This window comes from Odocoileus virginianus, chromosome 9 (genome assembly GCF_023699985.2).
Source record: "Odocoileus virginianus isolate 20LAN1187 ecotype Illinois chromosome 9, Ovbor_1.2, whole genome shotgun sequence".
NCBI lineage: Eukaryota > Metazoa > Chordata > Mammalia > Artiodactyla > Cervidae > Odocoileus > Odocoileus virginianus.
This window is the reverse complement of record NC_069682.1, coordinates 6,251,956-6,279,457: the sequence shown is the minus strand read 5'-3', so window position 1 is coordinate 6,279,457 and position 27,502 is coordinate 6,251,956. Positions and strand designations below refer to the sequence as shown.

Here is a 27,502-nt window from a genome sequence, read left to right as displayed (position 1 = left end):
ATGGTCTGGTGGTTTTCCCTACTTTCTTCAGTTTAAATCTGAATTTTTCAATAAAGAGTTCATGATCTGAGCCACACTCAGCTCCTGGTCTTGTTTTTGCTGACTGTATAGATCTTCTCCATCTTTGGCTGCAAAGAATTTAATCAATCTGATTTCGGTGTCGACCATCTGGTGATGTCCATGTGTAGAGTCTTCTCTTGTGTTGTTGGAAGAGGGTGTGTGATATGACCAGTGCGTTCTCTTCACAAAAGTCTAGTAGCCTTTGCCCTGCTTCTTTCTATACTCCAAGACCAAATTTGCCTGTTACTCCATGTGTTTCTTGACTTCCTACTTTTGCATTCCAGTCCCCTTAAATGAAAAGGACATCTTGTTTGGGTGTTAATTCTAGAAGGTCTTGTAGGTCTTCTTAGATCCATTCAGCTTCAGCTTCTTCAGCATTACTGGTTGGAGCATATACTTGGATTACTGTGATATTGAATGGTTTGCCTTGGAAATGAACAGAGATCATTCTGTTGTTTTTGAGATTGCATCCGAGTACTGAATTTTGGACTCTTTTTTTGACCATGATGTCTACTCCCTTTCTTCTAAGGGATTCTTGCCCACTGCTACTGCTGCTGCTAAGTCACTTCAGTCGTGTCCAACTCTGTGCGACCCCATAGACAGCAGCCCACCAGGCTACCCCGTCCCTGGGATTCTCCAGGCAAGAACGCTGGAGTTGGTTGCCATGTCCTTCTCCAAGGCATGAAAGTGAAAAGTGAAAGTGAAGTTGCTCAGTTGTGCCCGACTCTTCGCAACCCCATGGACTGTAGCCTACCAGGCTCCTCCGTCCATGGGATTGTCCAGGCAAAAGTACTGGAGTGGGTGCCATTGCCTTTTCCTTCTTGCCCACATTAGGAAATAAAATGGTCATCTGCATTAAATTCACCCATTCCAGTCCATTTTAGTTCACTGATTCCTAAAATGTAAATTTTCACTCTTGCCATCTCCTGTTTTGACCACTTCTACCTTGCCTTGATTCAGGGACCTAACATTCCAGGTTCCTATGCAATATTGCTCTTTATAGCATTGGACCTTGCTTCCATCAACAGTTACATCCACAGTGGAGTGGTGTTTTTGCTTTGGCTCCATCTCTTCATTCTTTCTGGAGTTATTTCTTCACTGATCTCCAGTAGCATATTGGGCACCTACTGACCTGGAGAGTTCATCTTTCAGTGTCCTATCTTTTTGCCTTTTCATACTGTTCATGGGGTTCTCAAGGCAAGAATACCAGAGTGGTTTGCCATTCCCTTATCCAGTGGACCACATTTTGTCAGAACAATCCACCACGACCCGTCCGTCTTGGGTGGCCCTACACAGCATGGCTCACAGTTTTATTGAGTTAAAGAAGGCTGTGGTCCATGTGATTAGATTGGTTAGTTTTCTGTGATTGTGGTTTTCTATCTGTATGCTCTTTCATGGATAACTCTAGGGTAAAACCTTTTCTGAAATGGAATCAGGCAGTATGTATCCTTTTGTGTCTGCTCTTTTGTTTAATTGAGGTGAAATTCATAGAACACAAAATCAGTCATTTTAAAGTAAATAATTCAGTGACATTTAAGCATTCATAATATTGTGCTACCACCATATCTGTCTTGTTTTGAAATGTTTTTCTCTCCCCAAAGGGGATCTTGTACCCATTAAGCAGTTACTCTGTATTCCCCTCTCCCCATCCTCTGGCGACCTAGAGTCTCCATTGACTTTCTGGATTTACCTGTTCTGGATATTTAATGTAAATGGAATCATACAATATGGGACTTTTTGGGTCTCCTTTCACTTAGCATAATGTTTTCAAGGTTCTTCCACTTTATGGCATGTATCTTATCAGTATGTCATTCATCTTTGTGCAATATTATTCAACACTATTCATGTATATACCACTATTTGTTTATCCATTCATCCATTGATGGACATTTGAGTGGTTTCCATTCTTTTGCTGTAAGAGGTGTTGGCTATGAATAGTGAACAGTGTTACTGTGAACATTCCCATACAACTGTGTATTTGTCAAGTTATCGAGACATATGGTAATTCTGTATTTAGCTTTTTGTGAAATCACGAAACTGTTTCCATGACAGCGGAACCATTTTACACTGCCCACAGCAATATACCATATTTTTTGCTTTTGTGATTATAATGATCCTCATGGGTACAAAGTGGTATCTCATTGTGATTATGATTTTTTTTCTCTATGAATAATGATGTTGAACATCTTTTTATGTGCTTGCCGACCATTTGTATATCTTCATATAAATGTCTATTGAAGTCTATTTAAGTCCTTTGCACATTTTATAATTTGGTTGTTTTTTGGTTAATGTTATTGAAAATTACAGGAGTTTTTCATATATTCTTGATACAGCACTGGTATTGCCTGTTTGTCAGTCTGAAATTACATCAAAATGAACTCTTGAAAAATAAATTGTAATTACTCCACCAAGTATTTCCTATCTCCTGCCCTGTTTTTTTATCATGTTTACTGCTCAAATGCCATCTGATTTATTTAGTTTCTTATTGTCTGTCTCAGCTGGAATGAGGCTCCATCTGTGTAAGGATATTTTTCTGTTATTCTCACTGCCATATCACCGTGGGTTAGGTCAAGGATTAATAAACCATGACCTGAAAGCCAAATCTGGACTGTTGCCTGTTTTTGAATGGTCTGAAAACTGAGAATGTTTTTTTTTTTTTTTAAATGGTTGAAATGAAGTCAGAGGAAGAATAATATTTCCTGACACCAGAAAATTATATGAAATTCAAATTTCAGTGTTTATAATGAAGTTTGACTGGAACACAGCCAAGTTCATTCGTTTGTATGTTTTCTCTGGCTGCTTTTCATGCTCTAGAGGCAGAGTTGAGTAGTCGTAGAATTGTCTGTGTGGCCTGCAAAGCCTGAACTATATAACAGAGCTGACTCTTTACAGCAAGATTTGCCTGGCACATAAAGGAACAATAAATATTTGTTGGATGAATGAATGAATCTTAGCGTATACCACCACAGAGGAATCCAAATTGGAAATCTTTCAACAATCAGTCTTGAAAATTTGAGTTTAACTGGCTGCTTAGTAAAAATATCCCCAAATGATTTTTTTTGTAATACATTTTTCATTGGCTTCCATTCATTCTGTAAATAATGAGAATTGATGATGAAATACCAAGGAATTTGTAATTTTTAGGATAGTGTCAGGTAGGGTAGGCTTATTGTACAAATTTAACTAGTGTTAGTTTGAAAAACACTATAACAACACAGTATGCATCCCACTCTTACTATTCTATTAAAAAAAATTCAAGAAATAGTTTGTTTAAAAAGCTATTTCATCTTTTTCCCCTTTCTCATCAGCATTAGACTAATAATGCTGCTACCTGCATACTAATGAAGGTTGTAATAAAAATAATTTTGATGTCTTAGCATAACTTAATTTTGAATAAGAAAGTGTATTATCACATAGTTTCATTCTGCTGTTGAATTTGCCCTAGGATTACAGGGTATGAATACTAACATATTAGTAATTTCCTGTAAATGTCCAACTTCTCCTTTAAGGAAGATTGGAAATTGGACAAACATAAATCATTTCATATAAAAATTATTTTATAATGTTCCAGTCTAGTTTTTGTACAGCATTTGAACACTAAATTGTTTGCATCTGTGAGAACTGTTAATAGAGGTCTTATAATAGATCCCCAGAGGTAGAGTGTACCCCATAGTCTTGCAAACAGTTCTTATTTTATGCTTTCAGCAAAGGACATTAAATGGGTAATACAGGTTGTGGTTTATAGTGAAAGAGTAATGCTTTGCAGATCTCTGCCTTGGCTTGGCGCTTCCAAATTTCATTACTCAGAAAGGGTTTCCATGTCATGGTGGGGTGTAGCTCCTGACTTGCCTCTTGGCCTTCTCGTCCTCTCTCTGCTGGGTTAAGCAGTCAAAAGGATCTTGCTTTTTATAGCTTTGTCTCCTTTGAAAGTTAGAAGTAAGTTTGAAAAATATTTTGCTTTTAAATGTTATCTTTTAGGAGCTGAAATTCTATTTCCTGAAGTTATTTCACTTCTCTTGTTTCAACTGTGAAAAGGTTGGATTCTTAACACTCTATGACATTTTTTCTGGCATTTCTCTATAGACTAACCTGCAAAAATGAGTAAGTATCAGCTTCCTTAAGGGATTATAGTTCACAGTGATCAGTTATTCTATTTATTTATGTTTGTAATTAACTCCTATTCATTCTGCAAATATTTATTGATTACCCACTGTGTGCCAAGTATTACTTTCGACATTGGGATAAAACACCTAAAAAGACAAACTATTGTATTTATGGGGCTTCCATTCTATGGGGAGAATTAGACAATTACGTATAATGTCAAGAAGTAAAAAGTACCATAAGGAAAAATCAGAGAAAAAATTGCTGGGTCAGGTTAGGGAAATGCTAAGTCAGATTTGTAGGGACTTACCTGCCCAGATTTGCATGGGCTTCCCTGGTGGCTCAGGTGGTAAAGTGTCTGCCTGCAATGTGGGAGACCTGGGTTCAATCCCTGGGTCAGGAAGATCCCCTGGAGAAGGAAATGGTAACCCACTCCGGTACTCTTGCCTGGAAAATTCCATGGACTGAGGAGCCTGATAGGCTACAGTCCATGGGGTTGCAAGCAGTTGGACATGACTGAGCGCCTTCACCTGCCCAGATGTCACATAAACGAAACAGGGGAGAAAGCCATGTAGAGAGGTTGGAGAACGGAGTCTTGGGTTTGAAGGGAAAGTACCCCACCCCATTTTATTCTTCTTTCTAGTACTTACCACATGGGGTATCAGCTATTTGTACATGCGTACAAATGGTACATGCGTATGTTTCTATACACACATGTCTGCAGTCTTTATTTGTTGGTTCCTCCCTTGCTATAATCGCTCACTAAGCTCAGCACTTCAAAATGTAAAAGCCTTCAGCTGCGAGTGTTCCTCCTGTGGTCCGGGAGTTACAACGCGCCCTGTGGTTGTGGGGTACACAGTAAGAGGAGAGGGGGAGAGCCTGGGTCATGCAGGTCTCTGTAAATCTTGGAAAGTAAGACTTCAGATTTTATTTTCAAGTGTGACAGGACATTGTAGGGTTTCGAATAGGGGAATAACAGGATTTTAAAAGGATCTTTAGCTACTGATTTGATATAATGATTGCTAGTTGTATAAAGTGATTCAGCTCAGAAAATCAACAACAAAAGACCTTGTAGAAAGCCTAGGTACATTATAAAGGGAAAGTTAGTATATGGGGTGATCAGTTTATACAGAATGATAGGTACACGTTTTTGTCATTTTCACTGTAATTTGCATACAACAAAACTCACCAGTTTTTTAAGTGTACAGTTTGATGAGTTTTGACAAAAGTAGCTATCAACATAACTACCAGTACAGTCTTGACATAAAACATCTTTATTGCCTGCGACGTTTTCTCGTGATGTCTGTCTGCAGTGGATTCCCCTCCTCTCAATGGCCGCTGGCAATTACTATCTCTCCTTTTAATCCCAGTTTGGTCTTTTCCAGGGTTTGGTATGAATGGAATCATGCATTAGGTGCCTTTTGCGAGTGGCTTCTTTCATTTAGTGTGATGCTTTTGAGATTCCTCCACATTGTTGGCTATATTAGGAATTTGTTCCTTTTACTGTTGAACAGAATTTCATTGTATTGATATATCACAGTTTGTTTATCCCTTTACCAGTTGATGAGCATTTGTGTTGTTTCCTGTGTTTGGCTGTTCTGATTAAAGCTGATATGAACATTTTCATGTAAGTCTTTTTGTGGACATATGCTTTCATTTTTCTTGGATAAATAGTTAGGAGTAGAATTGCTGGATCTATGGTAAATGTATGCTTAACTTTAAAGAAACTGCCAAACTCTCTGCTATTTTTATTCTCACTAGCAGTGTATGAGGGTTACAGTTGCTGTACATTCTTGCCAAAACTCACTATTGTTGGCCTTTTAAATTTAACCATTTTAGTGGTATTTTGTGGTTTTAGTTTGCATTGCCTAATGACTAATGCTACTATGCATCTTTTCATGTATTATTTGCAATCTGTACGTGAAACTATTTGCCCATTAAAAACTTTGGATTGTCTTACTGTGTTGTATGATTTTTTTTATGTACTGGATACAAGTCCTTTACCTTTATGTTTTATAAAATTTTTCTCCCAGACTGTGGCTTGATATTTTTAAAATAAATCTTTAATTTTAGAACAGTTTTAGATTTACAGAAAAACTGAGAAAATAGTTCAGAGAATTTCAGTGTACCCTATACCTGATTAGCGTCTACATTAGTATGATACATTTTTAACAATTAATGAACATATATTGACATGTTATGTTTAATTAAAGTCCATACTTTATTCAGATTTCCTTTCTACCTAATGTGAAAAATCTTTGTGTCAAAGTTTTTACCTTTGATTATTATATTTTTCATCTCTAGAAGTTTATTTTTTTATGTCTTCCTTTTTTTTCCTTCTTCATGTTTTCCTATATCTGCCTGAACATACAGTTTAACATTGTTAGTTAGCATTAGAATTGTTTGCTAATTCTGTCAACTGTCATCTCTAGGTCTGTTTTTATTGTTTGGTAATTTCTTCTGGTTAGGAGCCATAGTTTTATGTTTATTTGCATACTGGTTATCTTTGTTTTTTTTAAACACTGTGAGTTTTACATCTTTGAAGTTGGATATTGTAGTATTTCTTCAAATATCGTAGGACTTTGTTCTGGGACACTGTCGTTAGTTTAGATTGTTTTGATCCTTCTGTGGCATCGTTAAAACCTTGCTAGTGCAAGTCTAGAGTCGCCTTCTTTCTAGGGCTGATTTGGCCCAACTCTTGACGTTACCTTCTGAGACTTTTCCTGATGTCCTCACTTGGGCTGGTGGGAGCTGACTTACTCTCCCTTCCATGAGGGCCAGGAACTGTGTGGCTTCCTCTTTTCTGAGGTCCTTTCGTTGGCCTTGGAAGCCCTCTTGGGCATCTGTAGGCTAATGCTCCTGTAGGGTCCTGGGCCTCTGGCATTCTCTCTGTGTCTCTCTCCTTTTTGCATCTGGTACTGCATAGTCAAGCTTTCCCAGCCTCCATGAACCTCTAACTTTGTCTCCTCAACTTTGGAAGAATTTTGGTTCTTTTTGGGGTTCTTCTTCTTTCTGCTGTGGCCTGAAGAGTATGTCTAGAGATTAATTGGAGGTGCCTGATTTGTGTCTTTTTCTCAGGATTACAGTCCTGTGCTGGCTATTGAATGGATCCTGTTTATTTCATATGCTTTGTCTGATTTTTCTAGTTAGGAGGATGCATATGATCCCTATTATGGCTTCAGGGTCAGAAGCAGAGGTTTAGTAGACACACTTTTGACATTATAAATGTATTTTGAAGTAGGAGAAATATTTTTGAAAAAAAAATTGCTTATATCCTTTTTCCTTACGAATTTTTAAGATATCAAGTTTAAGCCATCAGGCAAGAGTCATTTTTAGAATAATCTGGTTTTGTTCCCTTTGTGATTTCTAACATTGTATCCTTGCTCAGTCTGTCAGTCATGTCCAACTCTGTATGACCCCATGGACTGTAGCCCGCCAGGCTCCTCTGTCCATGGAATTTTCCAGTCAAGAGTTCTGCAGTGGTTCCCATTTCCTCCTCCAGGGGATCTTCCCAACCCCGGGGTTGAATCCTCTCCTCCTGTGTCTCCTGCATTATATTTGTATTTATATTTTTATACTATACTCAGTATTATATTCAAATTAATTTTGTAGTGTGCATGTGCATTTGTGCTCTGTCATGTCCTACTCTTTGTGACTCCCAGGCTGTGGTCCCCCAGGCTCCTCTGTCCATGGAGTTCTCTGGGCACGAATACTGGAGTGGGTTGCCATTTCCTACTCTTGGGGATCTTCCCGACCCGGGGATCGAACCCATGTCTCCTGCTTTGGTAGGTGGGTTCTCTACCACTGAGCCACCTGGGAAGCCCTAATTTTATAGAGCTTATTCAGTTTAAAGATTGTTAAGATTGTGTGTGTACTGTTATATGTTGTATGTATATTTTGGGAATTACTGAAGCATCCATAAATTTAAATTTAAAGTTTTCTCACATTTCAATTCCTTTCTCACATATTTTGAAAGATATATGTGATTGGCAAGGGAGGTTATGTAGATTAAAAAAAAAAACCTTGAAATACGGTGGTAATTCTGGAGAAGGAATGCGACCATGGGGTCGCAAAGAGTAGGACCTGACTGAGCAGCTAACACACACACACACACACATACACACACACACAGTGGTAATTTACTTGTGTTACTTGTACAGTTTCTCTGTTCAGTGTCAGAGAGGTTTATGACTTGGGTTTTTATATTTTTTAATATATGGGTTCAGGTTTTTGAGCACAAGCTACCCATTCTCCTTGCTTGAACCTGCAGGAAACCCTTTCTCTGCTCAAAAAAAAAAAAAAGAGAAAAAGGAAATAATCTAGGGTAAAAATTCAGTCTTTATCTGTTCTAAACCATAGTCTGTTCTTAGTTGGATCTCTTTCCCAAGTTTAAGTTGTGAAATGATTTAGGTAGAATATTTACTTGGAAGGCCTTATTCAAACTCGTTACACCTAATTATCCACTGTCTTCCCTTCATCTTAGAAAATGCTTTTTCTTAATAATGGTTTTGTCTCCCAAGTTTGGAAGTTATGGTCCTTTCCTTCTCTTTCTTCTTCCTCTTCCCTGTTGCTATCATTTCAAACCTACATTGTCAAAAGGCCTTCAGTTTGGTCTCTCTGATTTCAGTTTCCTCCTCTTCCTTTTCAAATAATATGTGAATATCAGTTTATGTTTCCTTGATCAGTATACTTGACTTTTGTTTCTATAGAAAGCTTGAAGAGCTTCTCACCATTTTTCCAGTCAAGTCCAACCTATTTGGCTCCCACCAAACATATTTCCTAAATGTGTCTTCTGTGACTCTGATACTTTGTGGCTGCCTACAATGTTGCTCCTAGCATATCCACCAAGTGGAATTTTCTGACCAGTCTTTGCATTTGTTATACATTCTTCAGGAAGACTGCTATTAACTTCATCTCGTACTGGCCCATTTCCTTTGGAGTTCTCAAAATACTTATTCTCTGTATCACTCATTTTCCATTTAATTTTACAGTCACTTTGTGTTTTTTTTCCCCTGTGATCTTATTTGTAAAATCCTATGGACGGTTAGGTTTTCTATTTGCATTAGGGCAAAAGCCCTGGTCTCAAATCCCTGACCCCTTTGCTCAAGTTATATGTATTAACACGTATGGTGGAGATCTTTGTTTTGTGGTCAGTTTTCCTTGGGTCTGGCAGAAATTCAAGAAACTAGGGACATCTGTAGATGATTTTGTACATTTGATGATCTTTAGGTGGGTAAAGAATTGCCCTGGTTTAATGGATAGTATTTGTGTTAGCTTAGAACAGAGTTAATTTTCTGGATTGACTGAGATTTCTGACTCAGATATTCTCTTGCATTGGATGTCCAGTTGATCCATCACCATTTTTGGAAAAGACCTGTTGTTTAGTCACTAAGTCATGTTCAACTCTTTGTTACCCCATGGACTGTGGCACACCAGGTTCCCCTGTCCTCCACTATCTCCCGGAGTTTTCTCAAATTCATGTCCATTGAATCAATCACGCCCATCTCATCCTTTGCTGCCCCTTTCTCCTGTTGCTGTCAGTCTTTCCCAGCATCAGGATCTTTTCCAATGAGTCACCCTCTTTGCATCAAGTGACCAAAGTATTGGAGCTTCTGCTTCAGCATCAGTCCTTCCAGTGAATATTTGGGGTTGATTTCCAGGTTTGATCTCCTTGCTGTCCAGAGGTATCTCAAGAATCTTCTCTAGCACCATAGTTTGAAAGTATCAGTTCTTTGCTGCTCAGAATTCTTTATGGTCCAATCTCAAATCCGTACATGACTACTGGAAAAACCCTAGCTCTGACTATATAGACCTTTGTCATGACAAACTACTCCAGTATTGTCTCTGTGAGAACCGTGATGGGTTGACCATAAGTATAAGGCTTATTTCTGGACAGTTCTAGTGCATTGATCTACATATCTGTTCTTAGCTATATGTCCATGTCAGACTGTCTTGATTACTATCATTTGTAGTAAGTTGTGAAACCTAGAAGTGTGAGCCCTCCAATTTTGTTTTTTTTATTTGAAAGATTGTTTTGACTATTCTTTTGTTGTTGTTGTTTGTTTTGTTTTAATTTTAAAAAGAAGCCCCAGTTTTTCCTTAAACCCCATTCTTAGTTTTTCAGGGACAGAAACACAACATCATGTGGTGACTTCTGACTTTGCACTAAGACATTTCCTAGGAGTTGTCCTGCCAGTCAGCAAGGACCAGACTATGCACATGTGGTCCAGTTCAAAGACATCTGGGCCCACCCTGGCAAAGGGGCTTGTGTGATACAGCATGAAGCGCTGGATAGATAGCCTAGGACTTCTAGGCCGTGGAAAGTTTAATTGGTACCCACCAGGCCTGGGCCATGCCAGGGACCTTAACCAAGCAAACATGCATCTTCCCTAATGTTCTCTGCTATCCACTGGCCCGTCCATACTCCTCTTAGCTTCTACTTCCATGAATCCATAAACATCAGAAGGCACATGGCCTGGGCTAAAGCGTAACTTGTGGTTGGGCAGCCTTTGAAAGCTCACCTTTAATCAATATTGAGAAAAAAGAAACAGGGGCTAGGGGTGTGGGGGTCCCCAGAGACAATGAGATGACACCCCCCTTCCCCCCGCCCCAGTCCAACTCCTAGTGTCTGTCTCAGCCAGTGTCCTCAAAAGAAGCTGAAAGTTTAAAAAAAAAAAAAAAAAAAAGAAGCTGAAAGTTTAAAACTGCCATCAACCCAGCCCCTTTCTGGCACGTGAGAAAAGCTTCCTAGAACTTTACAAAACACGAATGTCTTGACTGTTCTTAATTCCTTGTAGTTCTATATGAATTGTAAAGTTAATTTATCAAATTCTGCAAAAAACAGCAGTGAGGATTCAATACAGGATTGTATTGAATCAGACCAAGTTGGGGAGTATTGTCATCTTAAAGATACTAAGTCTTCTGTTCAATGTACATGGGTCCTTCTTTTGATTCAGGCCTTTAATTTTTTAAAAACATGTTTTACATACATGTACAAATCTTACACTTCTTTTGTTAATTTTTTTTCTAAGTATTTTATTCTTTTTGATGTGATTATAAGTTGAATTGTTTTCTTAATTTCATTTTCAGATTTTTCATTGCTAATGTACTGAAATACAATTGGTTTTTGCATATTGAACTTATATCTTACAACCCCGTTGAACTTTTTTATTGGTTCGAATAGTTTTTTAATGGAGATTTTAGGATTTTTTGTATACAAGTTCATGTCATCTTCCAAAAGAAGTAATTTTACTTCTTCCTTTCTAATCTGGATGCTTTTTGTTTCTTTTTCTTGCCTAATTATCCTGTCCAGAATATACACTATAATTTTGAATGTAAGTGGTGAGACGAGTGTTGCTGTGTTGTTCCTGATGCTAGGGGAAAGGGTCTTTCACCATTAATTATGATGTTAGCTCTGGACTTACTTTTATAGATGCTCTTTATCATGTTAAGTATATTTCCTTCTTTTTTCTAGTTTGCTGAGTGTTTTCCTCATGAAAGCATATTGAATTTTGTCAGATACTTTTTCTTGGTCTATTAATATGATCTTTTTTTTCGGTTTTGGTTTTGTTCTGTATTAACATGGTATATTACAGTGAGCTTAAGTTATTAAACCAAACTTGTTTTCCTGGAGTCCCTCTTGTTCATGGTATATAATGCTTTCATATTTTGCTGCATTTTGTTTCTTTGAGGATTTTGGTGTCGATATTCATGAGTATATTGATCTGTAGTTTTTGTTCCTTGTCTTTGCCTTGTTTTGGAATCAGTGTTGTACTGATATCATACAATGAGTTGGGAAGTGTTCTTTACCTTCCTAGTGTTTAGAAGAGTTTTTCAAGCATTGGCAATTTTCTTTAAGACTAACGGTAAATTAAAAAAAAGACTAATGGTATTTTAATTTTTGTTTTTATCTTTTAGGATTCTCCTTTTACAAATGCAGGAATGGGATCTAATCTAAATCTCTTGGGTGAAATTGAATGTGATGCCAGTATAATGGATGGAAAATCCTTGAATTTTGGAGCTGTTGGGGCACTGAGTGGTATGTAGACAATAAAACACATGATCTCTACTCTAAAAAAAAACTGAATATTAACATTTCATTCCTCCTAAAGACAGCCCGGTTGTTTTCATCATTCTTGCTTATAATAATGTTGAAAAGAAACATTTTTTTAAAATTGAATTTAAAACATAAAATCTTACCTATAGATAGTTTTAAAGAAAACAGTGAAACAGCATATGTCCAAGTCTTTGGTTAGAGTGTGATCACTCTCCTTCATCTCCTCAAGAGATTACAGACATTTAAAATTGGAATTGGTGTATTCCATTAATTTTGCAATTATTTGAATACACTAATAATATATTTTTATTGTTAAAAAATTCAAATGATATAAATAAAATTTACCTTTGATCTTCCAAATCTTTCCTTCCAAAACTCTCCCTGGAGGGTTTAATCAGTAAAATAAAATTATTTTTTCTGTATTTATATGTAGTAGAAATACAGTTTTGCACATATTTTAAAAAAATAAATGTATTTTGAAACTTTAAGACTAATGGTAAATAAAAAAAAATCAGTTATTATGAAACTTGTTTTCTGTAAATAGGATGGCTTAGAGTTTTTTTAAACATCACTACTTATAAAATATATATAATGTATATTAGTTCACTTATTGAAGTGAAATATACATGAAGGGCACAGATTTTAAATATAAAGCTTCATGAATTCCTGCATGTATATAACCTTGTAAGCCACCACCCCAAATCAAGACATAAAAGATTTCCGTGTCAAAATGGAAAACATTTCCAAACTCCCAGACAGGTTCTTTTTGCCTCTTCGTGGTTTATATTGCTGGTATTCCCATCCTACCTGCTCCTCCTCCTCCCCTAATTCTGACTTTAGGCACTACAGATTAATTTGCCCTTTGCTCAAATCCATATGAATGGAATCATACCCCTCTGTGTCTGATTTCTTTTGGTTACTGTTATGCCTGTGAGATTGACATATGAATTGTATCACGATAGTTTTTAAATTTTGCGGTAGCAGCATTTTGTTGCATGAATATATAATAACTTGTTTGTTCTCCTTGGTGGATATTTGACTAATTTCTTGTTTTTGACTCATGAATAATAATTATAAAAACTCCAGTGAATATTTTTGTACAACTTTTTCAGTAGACATATGCACTAACCTCCTTTGAGTATAAACCCAGGATTTAGAATGGTAAATTTAGATACATATGTGTTTGGCTACAGTTGAAACTGCCCAGTTTTCAAAAGTAGTTTTTACAATTTATACTCCCACGATTTATGAGCATTTCAGTTACTTAACGTCTTTAGCAATGTTTGGTATTGTTACTCTTCTTAAAATTTAGCCATTTGATATATGTATTAGCAGTATTACTGTTTTAATATGAGTTTCCCTGGTGACTAATGATATTGAGAATATTTTCAAGTGTCATGGCCATTGAGATATCCTTGTGTACTGTGTTTTTGTTTTACATGTACTTTTTATTGGATTTTAAATATTGATTTGTTGGAGTACTTTTTATATATTTGATGTAAATCCTTTGTCAGATACATGCATTGTGAATATCTACTCCCAGTCTCTGGTTCACCTTTTCAGTCTTCTAATGAGGTTTAAGTTATCAACTGTTTATGTTATGGCTAATTTTTTTTTTTTTTTGTATTTTAAGAAACCTTTGTCTACCCAAAATTTTGAGGATAGCTTCCTGTTGAAGATAACAGTTCTATTGTTTTTAACCCTTCATAGTTAGCTTTCTTATGAAGTTCAGATTCATTTTAGAGTAGGTGAAGTTGGAACCAACTTTAATTTTTTTCCCTCTTATGAATATCCAGATGACTTATTGCCATTGTCAGTAGAAAGGATAATCCTTTCCTCCGAAGAGTGTTGGCAGATCAGATAACTGTACGTGTAGGAGTTTGTTTCTATACCTTCTATTCCATCGTTCCGTCTATTGTGTTATTGCCAGTGCCATACTGTCTTGATTGCTATAGCTTGACATTGTGTCTCAATAGTCTGGTCATATAAGATTTACAGCTTCCTTTTTTCACCTTTATAGTTGTATGGGCTATTTTCAATTTATGGCATTTTCATAAAATTGTTAGGATCAAGTTGTCAGTGTCCATAATAAAACCCTGCTGAGATTTTGATTGGTATTGTGTTGAAAATATATATAGAACCATATGTGGACAACTGACATCTTAATAATATTGCATCTTTCTGTTGTGAACATGGAAAGTGTACATCTATATAAGTAATGTTTACTTTTCTCAGCAATATATTATGGTTTTTAATATAGATATCTTATACATCTTCTATTAGATTTATTCCAGATATTTTTTTATGCTACTCTAAGTATATATTTTAAAATATTAGTATCCAGTTATTTTTGTATTTAGAAATACAGTTGAGGTCTGTGTGTTGGACTTGTATTCAGTGGCCTTGATAACTTTATTTATTAATTTAAGCAGTTAAATAAATTTATTTTATAATTTCTATATACACAGTCACATCATCTTTGAATCATGACAGTTTTGCTTTTTCTGTTCCAATATTTAAAATTTTTGTTTTTTACCTTGCATTATTGTTCTGGCTCTGACTCAATGCAGTATGGAATACAAGTGATGATAGTGTACATCCTGGTTTTGTTCCTGATCTTAGAGGGGTACTCTGATATGTTTCACCATACTGTGTGCTGCCGGCTATAGGATTTTCATAAATGCTCTTTATCAGATTGAGGATGTTTCCTTCTAGTCTTAGTTTACTGATAGGTTTTATTTTGAATGGGTATTGAATACTAGGTGTTTTTTTTTGCATCTTTGACTCTTATTCTTTATTTTGTAGATATGATAAAATTTATGATTTTTTTTTTTGAATGCTCACCCAACTTTTCATTCCTGGCATAAAGTCTTCATGATTGAATTTTTTACATCCACTGGATTTGATTTCCTGATATTTAAGATTTTGACATCTATGTTCATGTAATGATCATCTTTAATTTTACTTAAAATATTCTTTTTAGATTTTGGAATCATGTTTGGCTGGCTTTATTAAATGAGTTGGGTTTTTTTTTCCTCCTATATTGTTTGAAAGGGTATGCATACATTAGAATGATTTCTAAAAATTATTTGTAAGAATTCATTGGTTATTTTGAATTACTGGAATTTTCTTTGTGGAAAGTTTTAAATACATGGGTTTCAATTTTCTTACCAGTTATATGACTATCTATATTTTTCTTATGTGTATTTTCCAAGGAATTTGTCTTTTTTAAATGAGTTGTCAGATTTATTTGCCTAACCGTTTTATTGACTTCCAGTTGAATGTCACTGTCGTCAGAGAACATAGTCTGAAAGTTCCAGCCCCTTGAAATGTTTTGAGACTTACTTTGCAGCTCTGCTTATGGTTTATTTTAATGAATGTTCCATGAGAGCTTCCAAAGAGTAGTACGTCGTTGTTGGGTGTGTTTTCTATATATATCAATTAGGTCAGTTTACTTACACATTTGCTATAATCTTCTGTATCTTTTCTGATTTTTCTGATAGGTATGAAGAGCATTTCAATTAGTTTTAATTTCTTTTATTATGAGATATTATTAGCATTTAATGAAATTTCATATTTTTCAAGGCCATTAGCATTTCTCTGTTTACACTTCTTGTGTGGCTTGCCGTTTAACCCTGTTTATAATGTGCTTTATCATATTGGAACTTAAAATTTTATTTGTCAAACTTATTTTTTTCTTTTTTGTGGTTTTTGCATTTCTTAAGGTTTTCAGTTCAGTTCAGTTCAGTCGCTTAGTTGTGTCTGCTTCTTTGCAGCACCATGGACCGCAGCACGCTGGGCCTCCCTGTCCATCACCAACTCCCAGAGTTTACCCAAACTCATTTCCATTGAGTCGGTGATGCCATCCAACCATCTCATCCTCTGTCATCCCCTTCTCCTTCCTCCTTCAATCTTTCCCAGCATCAGGGTCTTTTGAAATGAGTCAGTTCTTCGCATCAGGTGGCCAAAGTATTGGAGTTTCAGCTTCAGCATCAGTCCTTCCAATGATATTCAGGACTGATTTCCTTTAGGATTGACTGGTTTGATCTCCTTGTTGTCCAAGGGACTCTCAAAAGTCTTCTCCAACATCACAGTTCAAAAGCATCAATTCTTCGGTGCTCAGCTTTCCAACTCTCACATCCATACATGACTACTGGAAAAACCATAGCTTTGACTGGACAGACCTTTGTTGGCAAAGTAATGTCTCTGCTTTTTAATATGCTCTCTAGGTTGGTCATAGCTTTTCTTCCAAGGAGCAAATGTCTTTTAATTTCATGGCTGCAGTCACCATCTGCGGTGATTTTGGAGCCCAGAGAAATAAAGTCTGCCATTGTTTCCACTCTTTCCCCATCTACTGCCATGAAGCGATGGGACCAGATGCCATGATCTTAATTTTCTGAATGTTGAGCTTTAAGCCAACTTTTTCACTCTCCTCTTTCACTTTCATCAAGAGGCTCTTTAGTTTTTCTTCACTTTCTGCCATAAAGGAAGTGTCATCTGCATATCTGAGGTTATTGATATTTCTCCCAGAAATCTTGATTCCAGCTTGTGCTTCTTCCAGCCCAGCATTTCTCATGATGTATGTACTCTGCATATAAGTTAAACGAGCAGGGTGACAATGTACAGCCTTGACATACTCCTTTTCCTATTTGGAACCAGTCTGTTGTTCCATGTCCAGTTCTAGCTGTTGCTTCCTGATCTGCATACAGATTTCTCAGGAGACAGGTCAGGTGGTCTGGTAATCCCATCTCTTTCAGAATTTTTCCACAGTTTATTGTGATCCATACAGTCAAAGGCTTTTGCATAGTCAATAAAGCAGAAATAGATGTTTTTCTTGGACTCTCTTGCTTTCTCAGTGATCCAACGGATGTTGGCAATTTGATCTCTCGTTCCTTGCCTTTTCTAAATCCAGCTTGAACATCTGGAAGTTCACAGTTCAAATACTGTTGAAGCCTGACTTGGACAATTTTGAGCATTAGTTTGCTAATGTGTGAGATGAGTGCAATTGTGCAATAGTTTGAGCATTCTTTGGCGGTGCCTTTGGGATTGGAATGAAAAGTGACCTTTTTCAGTCCTGTGTCCACTGCTGAGTTTTCCAAGTGCAACACTTTCACAGCATCATCTTTTAGGATTTGAAATAGGTCAACTGGAATTCTATCACTTCCACTAGCTTTGTTCATAGTGATGGTTTCTAAGGCCCACTTGACTTCACGTTCCAGGATACCTGGCTCTAGGTGAGTGATCACACCATCATGATTATTTGGGTTATGAAAATCTTTTTTGTACAGTTCTTCTGTGTATTCTTGCCACCTCTTCTTAATATCTTCTGCTTCTGTTAGTGCCATGCCATTTCTGTCCTTTATTGTGCCCATCTTTGCATGAAATGTTCCCTTGGTATCTCTGATTTTCTTGAAGAGATTTCTAGTCTTTCCCATTTTATTTTTTCCTCTATTTCTTTGCACCGATTACTGAGGAAGGCATTTTTATCTCTCCTTGCTATTCTTTGGAACTCTGCATTCACATGGGTATCTTTCCTTTTTCCCTTTGTGTTTCACTTCTCTTCTTTTTATAGCTTTTTGTAAGGCCTCCTCAGACAACCATTTTGCCTTTTTGCCTTTCTTTTTCTTGGGGATGGTCTTGATCACTGTCTCCTGTACAATGTCACAAACTTCCGTTCATAGTTCTTCAGGCACTCTGTCTTTCAGATCTAATCCCTTGAATCTATTTGTCACTTCCACTGTATCATAAGGGATTTGATTTAGGTCATACCTGAATGGTCTAGTGATTTTCCCTACTTTCTTCCATTTAAGTCTGAATTTGGCAATAAGGATTTCATGATCTGAGTCACAGTCAGCTCCCAGTCATAATTGTAAGTGCAGTCACTTCCATATTCTTCAAATGTACGTGTAATTTATTTTTCATTGGCTTTTTGAATGCACTGTTTGTTGATCAGTTTCTGAAATGATCAACAAACTGTCCCTGTATAGTGTATTGAGTAACAACAACCATTTATTGGGTGACTATTGCATACCGTGCATTGTTCTCCAGTAGTTCATGTGTGTTAAACCGTTTAGTTCTCAGGATAACTTTCTGAGATCAGTACTTTTATGCCCATTTTATCATTGAGGACTCTGAGACACAGGAGAGATTTAGTCATTTGCCGAATTTGTTGTATCAGACTGGGTCCAGCTAGGAGACAGAAACCACACAGCAGTTAAACAGGGGAAACTTAATGTAAAGGGCAGAGGGGAAATACCCACGTAAGGAAAACGTGGAAGGAAGTTCGGACCTCACTGAACTAGGTGTGGCTGCAGCCTGCTGTCTGGCCGGGAAGTTGCTGCGTCACCCAGGCCACAGTCGTGTGGGAGCAGAAACCATCCTGTGGGCTCAGACTGGCCGGTGGGCGCGCAGAGCCCAGGGAGCCGTGGGAGGGAAACCTCCGCCCCTAGGATGAGCACTGGGGTTTTGGCTCCCTAGACAGCCAGCCCCACAGGGTACCTTCTCTGTGTGGGACTGAGGAGAAGGCGTGGGGATCCGTGACGATGGTCCTTTTCTCTCTGGGGCTGTCGCTGTGCTGCCGTGAGTTGGGGAAGCTTGTGGTGGGCGAATGCTGCAGAGAGCTGCACCCCGCAGGCGCTGGGCGCTGGAGAGAGCCGAGCGGGCCACGTGGCGTGAGTGCCTGCGCGCTCCGGGCGCCGGCCGCCGCGGTGTGTCTCCCGGCCCTCCACTGAGCACGCTGCCCAGCGTGGCAGCTGGCCACGGCCGCGCGGACTGACGGCCCATGCCGCGTGCACCCGTCAGGCAGCCAGGGGTGCGTTTGTACCTGCAAAGCAGTCAGCTGGTAGCTGGCGCGGCTGCAGTCCGACCGTCGTCGCCCTCCGCTCTGCCGCCTCTCATAGGCAGTCCATCCTTTCCTGCATTTGAAATACTGTCTGTATGACGTATTAAATATCCCCAGTCACACGTGTCTGTGTCTCAGCTTCAGCTTTGTTCTGTTCCATTGATATATTTGTCTATTTTGTACATAAACCACACTCAATTACAATAGCTTTTAATAAGAAAATGGTATTTTGTAAGATGAGTGCCTCTTCTTTTTTTTTTTTACAAAGTTTACCTGGTGAATTTCCGAGTCAGTTTTTCATACATCATAGATATCCTTTTGAAGCTTTGATGGTGAATTTATAGCTTTGAATTTATGTTAATTTATTAGTTAATTAATGTCTTTATACCACTGAATCATCAGACACAGAAATAAATTTATTTTAAGAGCTTTGTACAGAGATCTGAGTTTTTCTTCTTTTGATAGTTTATCCTTTTCTAGTGGGGGGACAGTAGTTTTTGGTGTTAGCTAAATATCTAGTTTTAAGTTAATCTGTTGTTTAATCTGAGGTTTTTCAATCTCTTTATATCCTGTTTTTTTTGTTTTGTTTTTTTTTGTATTAATAGTGTCCTGAGACTATAACTTGGTGGTTAAGGGTGTGGTCATTAGCTTCCTCTGTTAAAATATCAGCATGTGACCCTGGGCAGGTGACTTAACCTTTGCAGATGTTTCCTCAGTAATCATATAGAGTTAAAGCTATACTTATGTGATAGAGGTGAAGTGTCAATTAAATAATCTGAGACATGTAAAGGTTTGGCACTGGGCCTGGCACATACTGGATCCTAAGTTACTGTCACTGTCTTCTGTCATAATCATCATCATATTTGTCATTGTTATTTTCACCCTGGCAATTCTTTTTCACCCTAGTACCTCCTATCCCATTCTTCCTCTGGAGAAGCATCCTTTTCTCTTCATTTTGTTCTCCCTCCTGGAAGCAATCCTAGCCACATCAGTCCCAATTGTATGTCTTTGGCCTCTTCTCCCCACTGTCTCCCCATTTGTAGGACTTTATTCTTTCTTGCAGGTGAGATTTAAAAATTTTGTCTGTCAATTTTTCTCCCTAAGGAGAAATTTGAAGCTGTTTGTAGTCAGGTGTATTCCTTAGAGGAAATTCATGGTTTTGATAATAGATGGCAAATTTCCAGTTAAATTTTTAATTCTATCCTGAAATCTATTAAAAAGGAGCCTAATTTAAATTTGTGTTGCTTCAAATTTAGTCTTTGCTGTATAGCACATGATAAAATGAGAATGTATGTTTTATGTTTGTTCTGTTCTTATATCTGTAGACGTTCATATCTTTAATTTGCTCCTTATTGTTCATGATAAATAGCAGTTTTCATTAGTATATTTATAGAAAGTTTTCCAAGATATTGATACTTACAAGTTGTCTTACTGAAACAGACACAAAATTGAGTGGGAAACTTGAAGACTTTCTAATTTCACTTTCTGCTGATTTTATTTTATAGGAATCAAGAACCCAGTCTCAGTCGCAAACAGACTCTTGTGTGAAGGGCAGAAGGGCAAACTCTCAGCCGGCCGAATTCCTCCCTGGTAACTGCTTTGTTCTTCTTCATCTTTCCCCGGGACTTTGGTCTTTGGTGCATGCAGTGTTTGAAGGCTATTTTTATCCACAGACGCCTGATGCTGTTGGTTACACATCAGCAGTAGCTTGCCTTTGAGAGGAGGACATTCTTTGTTCTGTGATCTCGAAACATTTTGTTTCGAGAGAGAGCTCTGGGTGGAAGAGAATATTATGGATTAATGCACAAAAGAGATCAGAGTTAATTTAGGTTTTGTAGTTGATTGTAGAGATGCTTTTGCTGTTAATAAGTGCTCAACTGGGGCCTTTTTATTATAGGACTTTAAAAATATCTTACATGTTTGAGTCCAGAGTCTAAACTCATTTTATTGAGAAGTTCTCAGAATAAAAGTACTTAATTTTACTCTTCTGGAGAAACACATTGTGAGACTAACACTAGTAAGATTACATCTTTTCTGCAGGATTAAAATATAATTTTCATTAAAAAAAACTTTGAACTTGACTATTGTAAAGAGCCTGCACAAACCTGTCATCTAGCTCCAATAATTAATATTTTTGCCCTTCATCTGTCTCATGCACCTCTTTCCTATAATATTTTAAAGCAAATCCTCACCACTGTATTTCACCCTTATATAGTTTTGTAAATTTCTCTGTTTGCAAAATGTAATCACATCCTGTTAACATGCCTAATGATACATTTTATCGACTTTAAAAAATTTTTTATTTTGAACTTTTTATTTTGTATTGGGGAATAGCCGATTAACAACGCTGTGGTAGTTTTAGGTGAACAGCGAAAGGACTCAGCCATATATATATATACATGTATCAGTTCTTCCCCAAAGTCCCCTCCCATCCAGGCTGCCTGATAAAATTGAGCCGAGTTCCATGTACTATACAATAGGTCCTTGTTGGTTACCCATTTTAAATATCCAGCATGCACATGACCATCCCAAACTCCCTAACTATTCCTTCCCCTGGCAACCATAAGTTTAATCTAAGTCTGTGAGTCTCTTCTTGTTTTGTAAGTAAGTTCGTTTGTGTCATTTCTTTTTCGATCCCACATATAAGGGATGTCATACAATATTTCTCCTTCTCTGTCTGACTTACTTCACTCAGGATGACACTCTCTAAGTCCGTCCATGTTGCTGCAAATGACGTTATTTCATTGTTTTTAACGGCTGAGTAATATTCCATCACACACACACACACACACACACACACACACACACACACACATCTTCTTTATCCATTCCTTTGTCAGTGGACATTTAGGTTCTTTCCATGTCTTAGCCATTGTAAACAGAGTTATGCATATTTTAAAAAATAAATGTACATATTATTTTGAAACTTTCTTTTTTTCTTTAAATAGGATGTCTTAAGAGAGTTTTTCAACATCAGTGCATTTAAAACATATATAATGTTTTGTGGTTCACTTGTTGAAGTGAAATATGCATGGATGTTTAGGCTGCTCCATGTCCTGGCTGTTGTAAACAGTGCCGCTGTGAACATTGGGATGCATGTATCCTTTTGGCTCATCTTTTTCTCTGGATATGTACCCAGGAATGGGATTACATGGTCATATGGTAGCTCGGTAGTTTTTAAGGCACCTCTGTACTGTTCTTCACAGTAACACGCATAATAGTATTAACGATTATACTTCAGTACTGTCTTACACTTACTGTCTTCAGTACCATACATGTTCAGTATGCCTGGCTGTGAAGGCTACTTGAATATCCTGTATTGAAAGTTGTGACAGTGGTACTATGGGGATCACTGTATTTGACTTTCAAGTAATAGAAAATGTTATAGATTTGAAAAGTTTTGAAATCTTTTTACCCAAATATATTCAAGGTGTCCCTGTTTCCTGCCAGCTAGGTTAAGAAAATAAAACATTACCAAGAGACTTGAAGCTGCATAGATGCGATCTTTTCTAATGGCATCCTTATCCTTCTGCTGACCCATACTCATACCCTGACCCATCTCTGGCCCTGCCTTAGGTTACCGCTGTCCAGAAGTTAAGCTTTTCTCATTCTCATCTATTCCTTTATGGTAGTAAACACATACAACACAACATAGCTCATTTTATTGTACTTTACAGATACTGTATTTTTTTTTTTTTTAACAAATTGAAGGTTTGTGGTAGTTGTGCTTTGAGCCATTTTTCCAACTGCATTTGGTCACCTGATGTCTCTGTGTTACATTTTGGTAATTCTCACAAGATTTCAAATGTTTTCATTATTATGGTTGTTATGGTGTTCTGTGATCAGTCATGTTTAGTGTTGTTTGCTACTGTGACTTGCTGGGGGCTCAGATGATGCTTAGCATTTTTTAGCAATATACTGTTTTTAAAGTAAGGTGTGTACAATATTATTTTAAGCATAGTGCTATCGCAGTCTTAATAGAATACAGTATAGTGTAAACATATGAACTGGCAAATCAGAAAATTTGTGTGACTTGCTTTATTATGATTTTCATTTAATTGTGGTGGTCTGGAACTGAACCTGCAGTATCTCCAAGATGTGCTAGCACTCTGATTTTCTAAGTCTACATAGACATGTACATAGATATGCAAAAAAGTTCTGGAAAGAAGGTCACGGGACTCACCATAATTACCTCTAGGAAGGAGGAAGGAAGGAACAAGATGAGGCAGTTGTCACAGGGGATATGTGTAATATTTTTATGTTTTACAAAGATGAAATATATGTGAAAAAGCTATGGCCATCTCTGTATTAAAATAATGTCATAAGGTGATCCTATAGTTGTTTGGAATTAGTGATCTAATTTTCTCACATTGTTCTTCAGCTTTATTTTTTGTTTTCAAAATTGCTTTGACCATTTTAGGCATTTTGCATTTTCATGTGAATTTTAGAATTATCCTGCTAGAATTTTGATTAGGTTTTTAACTTAAACCATTTTTTAAGGTCTTCTTTAACCTCTCCGAACAGTGTTTTATAATTTTCAGTGTACAGATTTTGCACAGCTTTAAAAAAATTTATACTTAAGTGTTTCTTTTTGATGCTGTGATAACTTGCACATTTTAAAAGTTAAATACCAATTGTTCCTTACCAATGTAGATATATAATTGATTTCCTTATATTGATATTCTGGCTTGGAAATTTGCTAAATTCATTTGTTCTCATTTTGTTTTTATAGAGTCCATAAAGTTTTGCACATAGATAATTCTGTCTTCTGGGAATAAAAATACTTTTATTTCTTCCTTTTTAATGTGCATTCCTTTAATTAATTTCTTTTTCCGTATTGCACTGGCTAGCACCTCCTATGCACTGTGAAATAGAAGGGTGAGAGTGAACACCCTTGCTTTATTTGTAATCTTAGGGAGGATGCATTTGTTCTTTACCCTTAGATACGATGGGCTTCCCCTCACGGCTCAGATGGTAAAGCATCTGCCTGCAGTACGTGAGACACGGGCTTGATCCCTGGGTCAGGAAGATCCTCTGGAGTAAGGGGCAACCAACTCCAGTACTCCTGCCTGGAAAATTCCATAGACAGAGGAGCCTGGCAGGCCACACAGTCCATGGGGTTGCAAAGAGTCAGACATGACTGAATGGCTAACACTTTCACGCACATTATGGCTGCTATAGGTTTATCATAGATACTCTCTATCATGTTGAGAAAGTTTCCTTCTTTTCTTAATGTGCTGAGAATTTTTAATAGGAATGGGTGTTGTACTTTTTCAAATACTTCTCTGTATCTATTTGTGATGATCTTTCTTATTTAGTCAGTTGATACAGTGATTGGGTGATTTTTGACTCTTAAAGTAAAAGTTGCATTCCTGGAATAAATTCCACTTGGTTACAATGTATTATCCTTTTATATGTTGCTGGATCCAATTTATTAACTTTTGTAAGTACTTTTTGCATCTGTGTTTATGAGAGACTTTGGTCTGTAGTTTTCTTGTAATGTCTTTTGTTTGTGTTCATTTTGCTTCCTGGATATGTAGTGATATATTTCATCAAATTTGGAAAGATTTTTGGCTGTTATTTCTTCAGATGTGTCTTTCCTGATCCCTCCTCTTCTGTCTTCTAGGATTCCAGTTTACATGTGTATTTGACCTCTCATAGTGGTACTCATAATTTTTTTTATTTTTCCCATTCATTTTTCTCTTTGTTTCATTTTGAATAATTTCTACTGCTGTTTTCAAGTTTACTAATTATTTTTTGGCAATACTTAGTTACTTGTTAATACCATCTGGTTTATTTTTCATTTCTGACATTGTAGTTTTTATCTCCAGAAGTTTGGTTTGTATCTTTAAAAAAATCTCTTCTGTGTATCTGGTTAACATGTTTAATATTTCCTGTAACTTCTTGAGCATATGAATACAATTATAGTAACTTTTAATATCTTTGTTTACTAATTCTACCATCTTTGTCATTTTTGGGTTTTCAGTGGAATGATTTTTCTCATTATAGGTTACATTTTCCTGCTTCTTCACATTTGGTAATTTTTTTTTATTAGATTCCACACATTGTGAGATTTGCCTTATTTGATGTTGGATATTTTTGTACTTTAATTCTAGAATGTGGTTAATTTATTTAGAGACAGCGTCATCCTTTCAGGCCTTGCTTTATACTTTGTTACACGAACTAGAGAAGCATTTAGCCTTGAGCTAATTTTGCTTTGCTGCTAGGCAAAACCCTTCTGAGTACTATAACAGATGCAACCAGAATGAGGTTTTATTTTTCCAGTGTGACTAGTGGGAACAGGAGCTGTTCCTGGCCCTCTGTGAACTTGGGGACTGTTTCCTCTAAAACTTTCGTGTTATTCTTTCCCAGACTTTGATGATTTCCTTTTACGCTTACACTGATCTGTACTCCGCTGAAGCCTGGAGGGGCTCTGCACATTTTCGGAGTCCTTTCCCTGTGTGGCTCTCTCTTCCCTGGGTTTCTGCCCTGTGAAGCCTGGCCCCTGGGATCTCTGGATGCCCAGCCCTCTGTCTTCAGCTCACAGAGACTGCAGGGTTCCTGCTCTGAGTTCCTGTGCTGTGGCAGGAAACTCTCCAGGCAGTAAGCGGGGCGGTCACAAGCTTTACCCTGTTTGTTTCCTTGCTCTCACGGATCACTGTCCCATGCTGCCTACTGTCTAATGTGTGAAAACTGTCGTTTCTGTATTTTGTCTGATTTTTTTTCCCATTGGTTCAGGCAAGAGTGTAAATGTATTCTTTGTTACTCCATCTTGTCCAAAAGCAGAAATCTGTCAAATACCTGCACTGCGTACCTGCGTTGGAAAAAACCCAGATTCCCTGAATGTTCTGTGTGTTTGTTAGTTGCTCAGTCGTGTCTGATTCTTTGCAACCCCATGGACTTTAGCCACTAGGCTCCTCTCTCCATGGAGTTCTCCAGGCAAGAACACTGGAGTGGGCTGCCATTTCCTCCTCCAGGGCATCTTCCCTATCCAGGCATTGAGCCTGGGTCTCCTGCATCACAGGGAGATTCTTTACCGCCTGAGCCACCAGGGAAGCCTCCTGAGTATCCTAAATAAATTAAATTTATCATGTTTTTACTTTAAGTTTGTTTACACACAACCCTAATAAGTCTAGTATATAATTTCTGTAATGATAATAGTTGACGCTTATTGCATTCATACACTATGAGAGGCACTGTTTTATGTGATTCGTATACATTATCTCATAATATCATAAAATGATTTATGAGGATAACATACGTTTTGTAGATGGAGAAACTGACTACCTTACTTGACTTGTTATACTATTGAAATTTTATGGAGTCCTTCCATATCACATTAGAAGCAGCAGACTAGAACTCATAACAAGGCAGTAAAACTCTTTTATAATAGCAAGAAATAGCTGTTTACATCCATTTATTCATTCACTTACCATTCCTTCATTCAGCAAATATTTATTGTTTAATTCCTGTGTGCTAGATATAGAGATATAAAAACTATCAAAAGCAGATGAAAGACTTAGAAACCATGGTCTTCTGGTGTCATCTGTTGAAAAGGCAGGTAACTATGGGGGCAGCAAAGCATTGGGTATTTTCTTAGAAGTCTTCAAATAAAAAGTTCATCTGTCTGTATACTTCACTGAGGAAGACAGAGAGTGTATCTGTTTCAGCTGCATCTAAAGTTGTTAGAATTTTGTAAACTCTATTGCTTTCTTAAAAGGAAAAAACCCCTCAGCAGAATTTTAGGAGGAATGGTATTTCTATTAGCTGATAATCTTTTATATTTTAATTTTCTGGTTCTTGTCAGCATGACATGATGCATTATTTAAGTATTGGTGTTTGGTCAGACTAGCTAAATATTTGATACCTTCATAAATTTGGTGGAACTGTTGTCATAAACTGTGCCCTATTTTCCCAAGTTGATTTTATTTATAAAAGTATATTTTCACTCTTTTCTCCTCCATGATGATGTGGTGTAACTTTGATAGGCCTTACCATCTAGAACAAAGGTTGTCAAACTACAGCCTATGGGACAAATCTAGTCTGCCGCCTGTTTTTGTCAATAACAGTTTTTGGAACACAGCCACACCCCCTTGTGTACATATTGTCTGTGGCTGCTTGCGCTCTGCAAAGGAGCTGTTGCTTCTGAAACATCTGGGTACAAAGCCTAAATTATTTGCTGTCTGGCCCTCTAGCTGAAAAAAATTGCTAACTCCTAACCTATTATAGAATAAGTTATAATTTTTTATAAGCATAAACTTTAACAGTTTTGTTTGACTTAGCGTTTTCTTTTTTCACTGCATGGTTCATGTCACTTATGTATTTACTTTGGCTGTGCGGGGTCTTCGGCGCGGCGCGTGGCTTTTCTCTAGCTGTGGCAGGGGAGTCTGCCCTCCAGTTGCCGCGCGTGGGCTCCTCGTCGCGGTGGCCTCTCACTGCGGAGC

The 27,502-nt window shown here is 37.3% G+C and overlaps 1 protein-coding gene across 6 annotated transcripts in view; it reads left to right on the top strand.

The window, feature by feature from the left end:
• Positions 1-27,502, top strand: part of TASP1 (taspase 1) — a 248,285-nt gene that overhangs the window by 30,024 nt on the left and 190,759 nt on the right. For all 6 annotated transcript variants that reach the window (XR_011489320.1, XM_070471902.1, XM_070471900.1 and 3 more), the window contains 2 exons: positions 12,079-12,199; positions 20,564-20,648. Coding sequence is in view for 5 of the 6 variants with exons in the window: in XM_070471902.1 (XP_070328003.1) it covers positions 12,079-12,199; positions 20,564-20,648 (206 nt within the window). In the remaining variant the exon portion in view is untranslated. The remainder of the gene's footprint in view (positions 1-12,078; positions 12,200-20,563; positions 20,649-27,502) is intronic.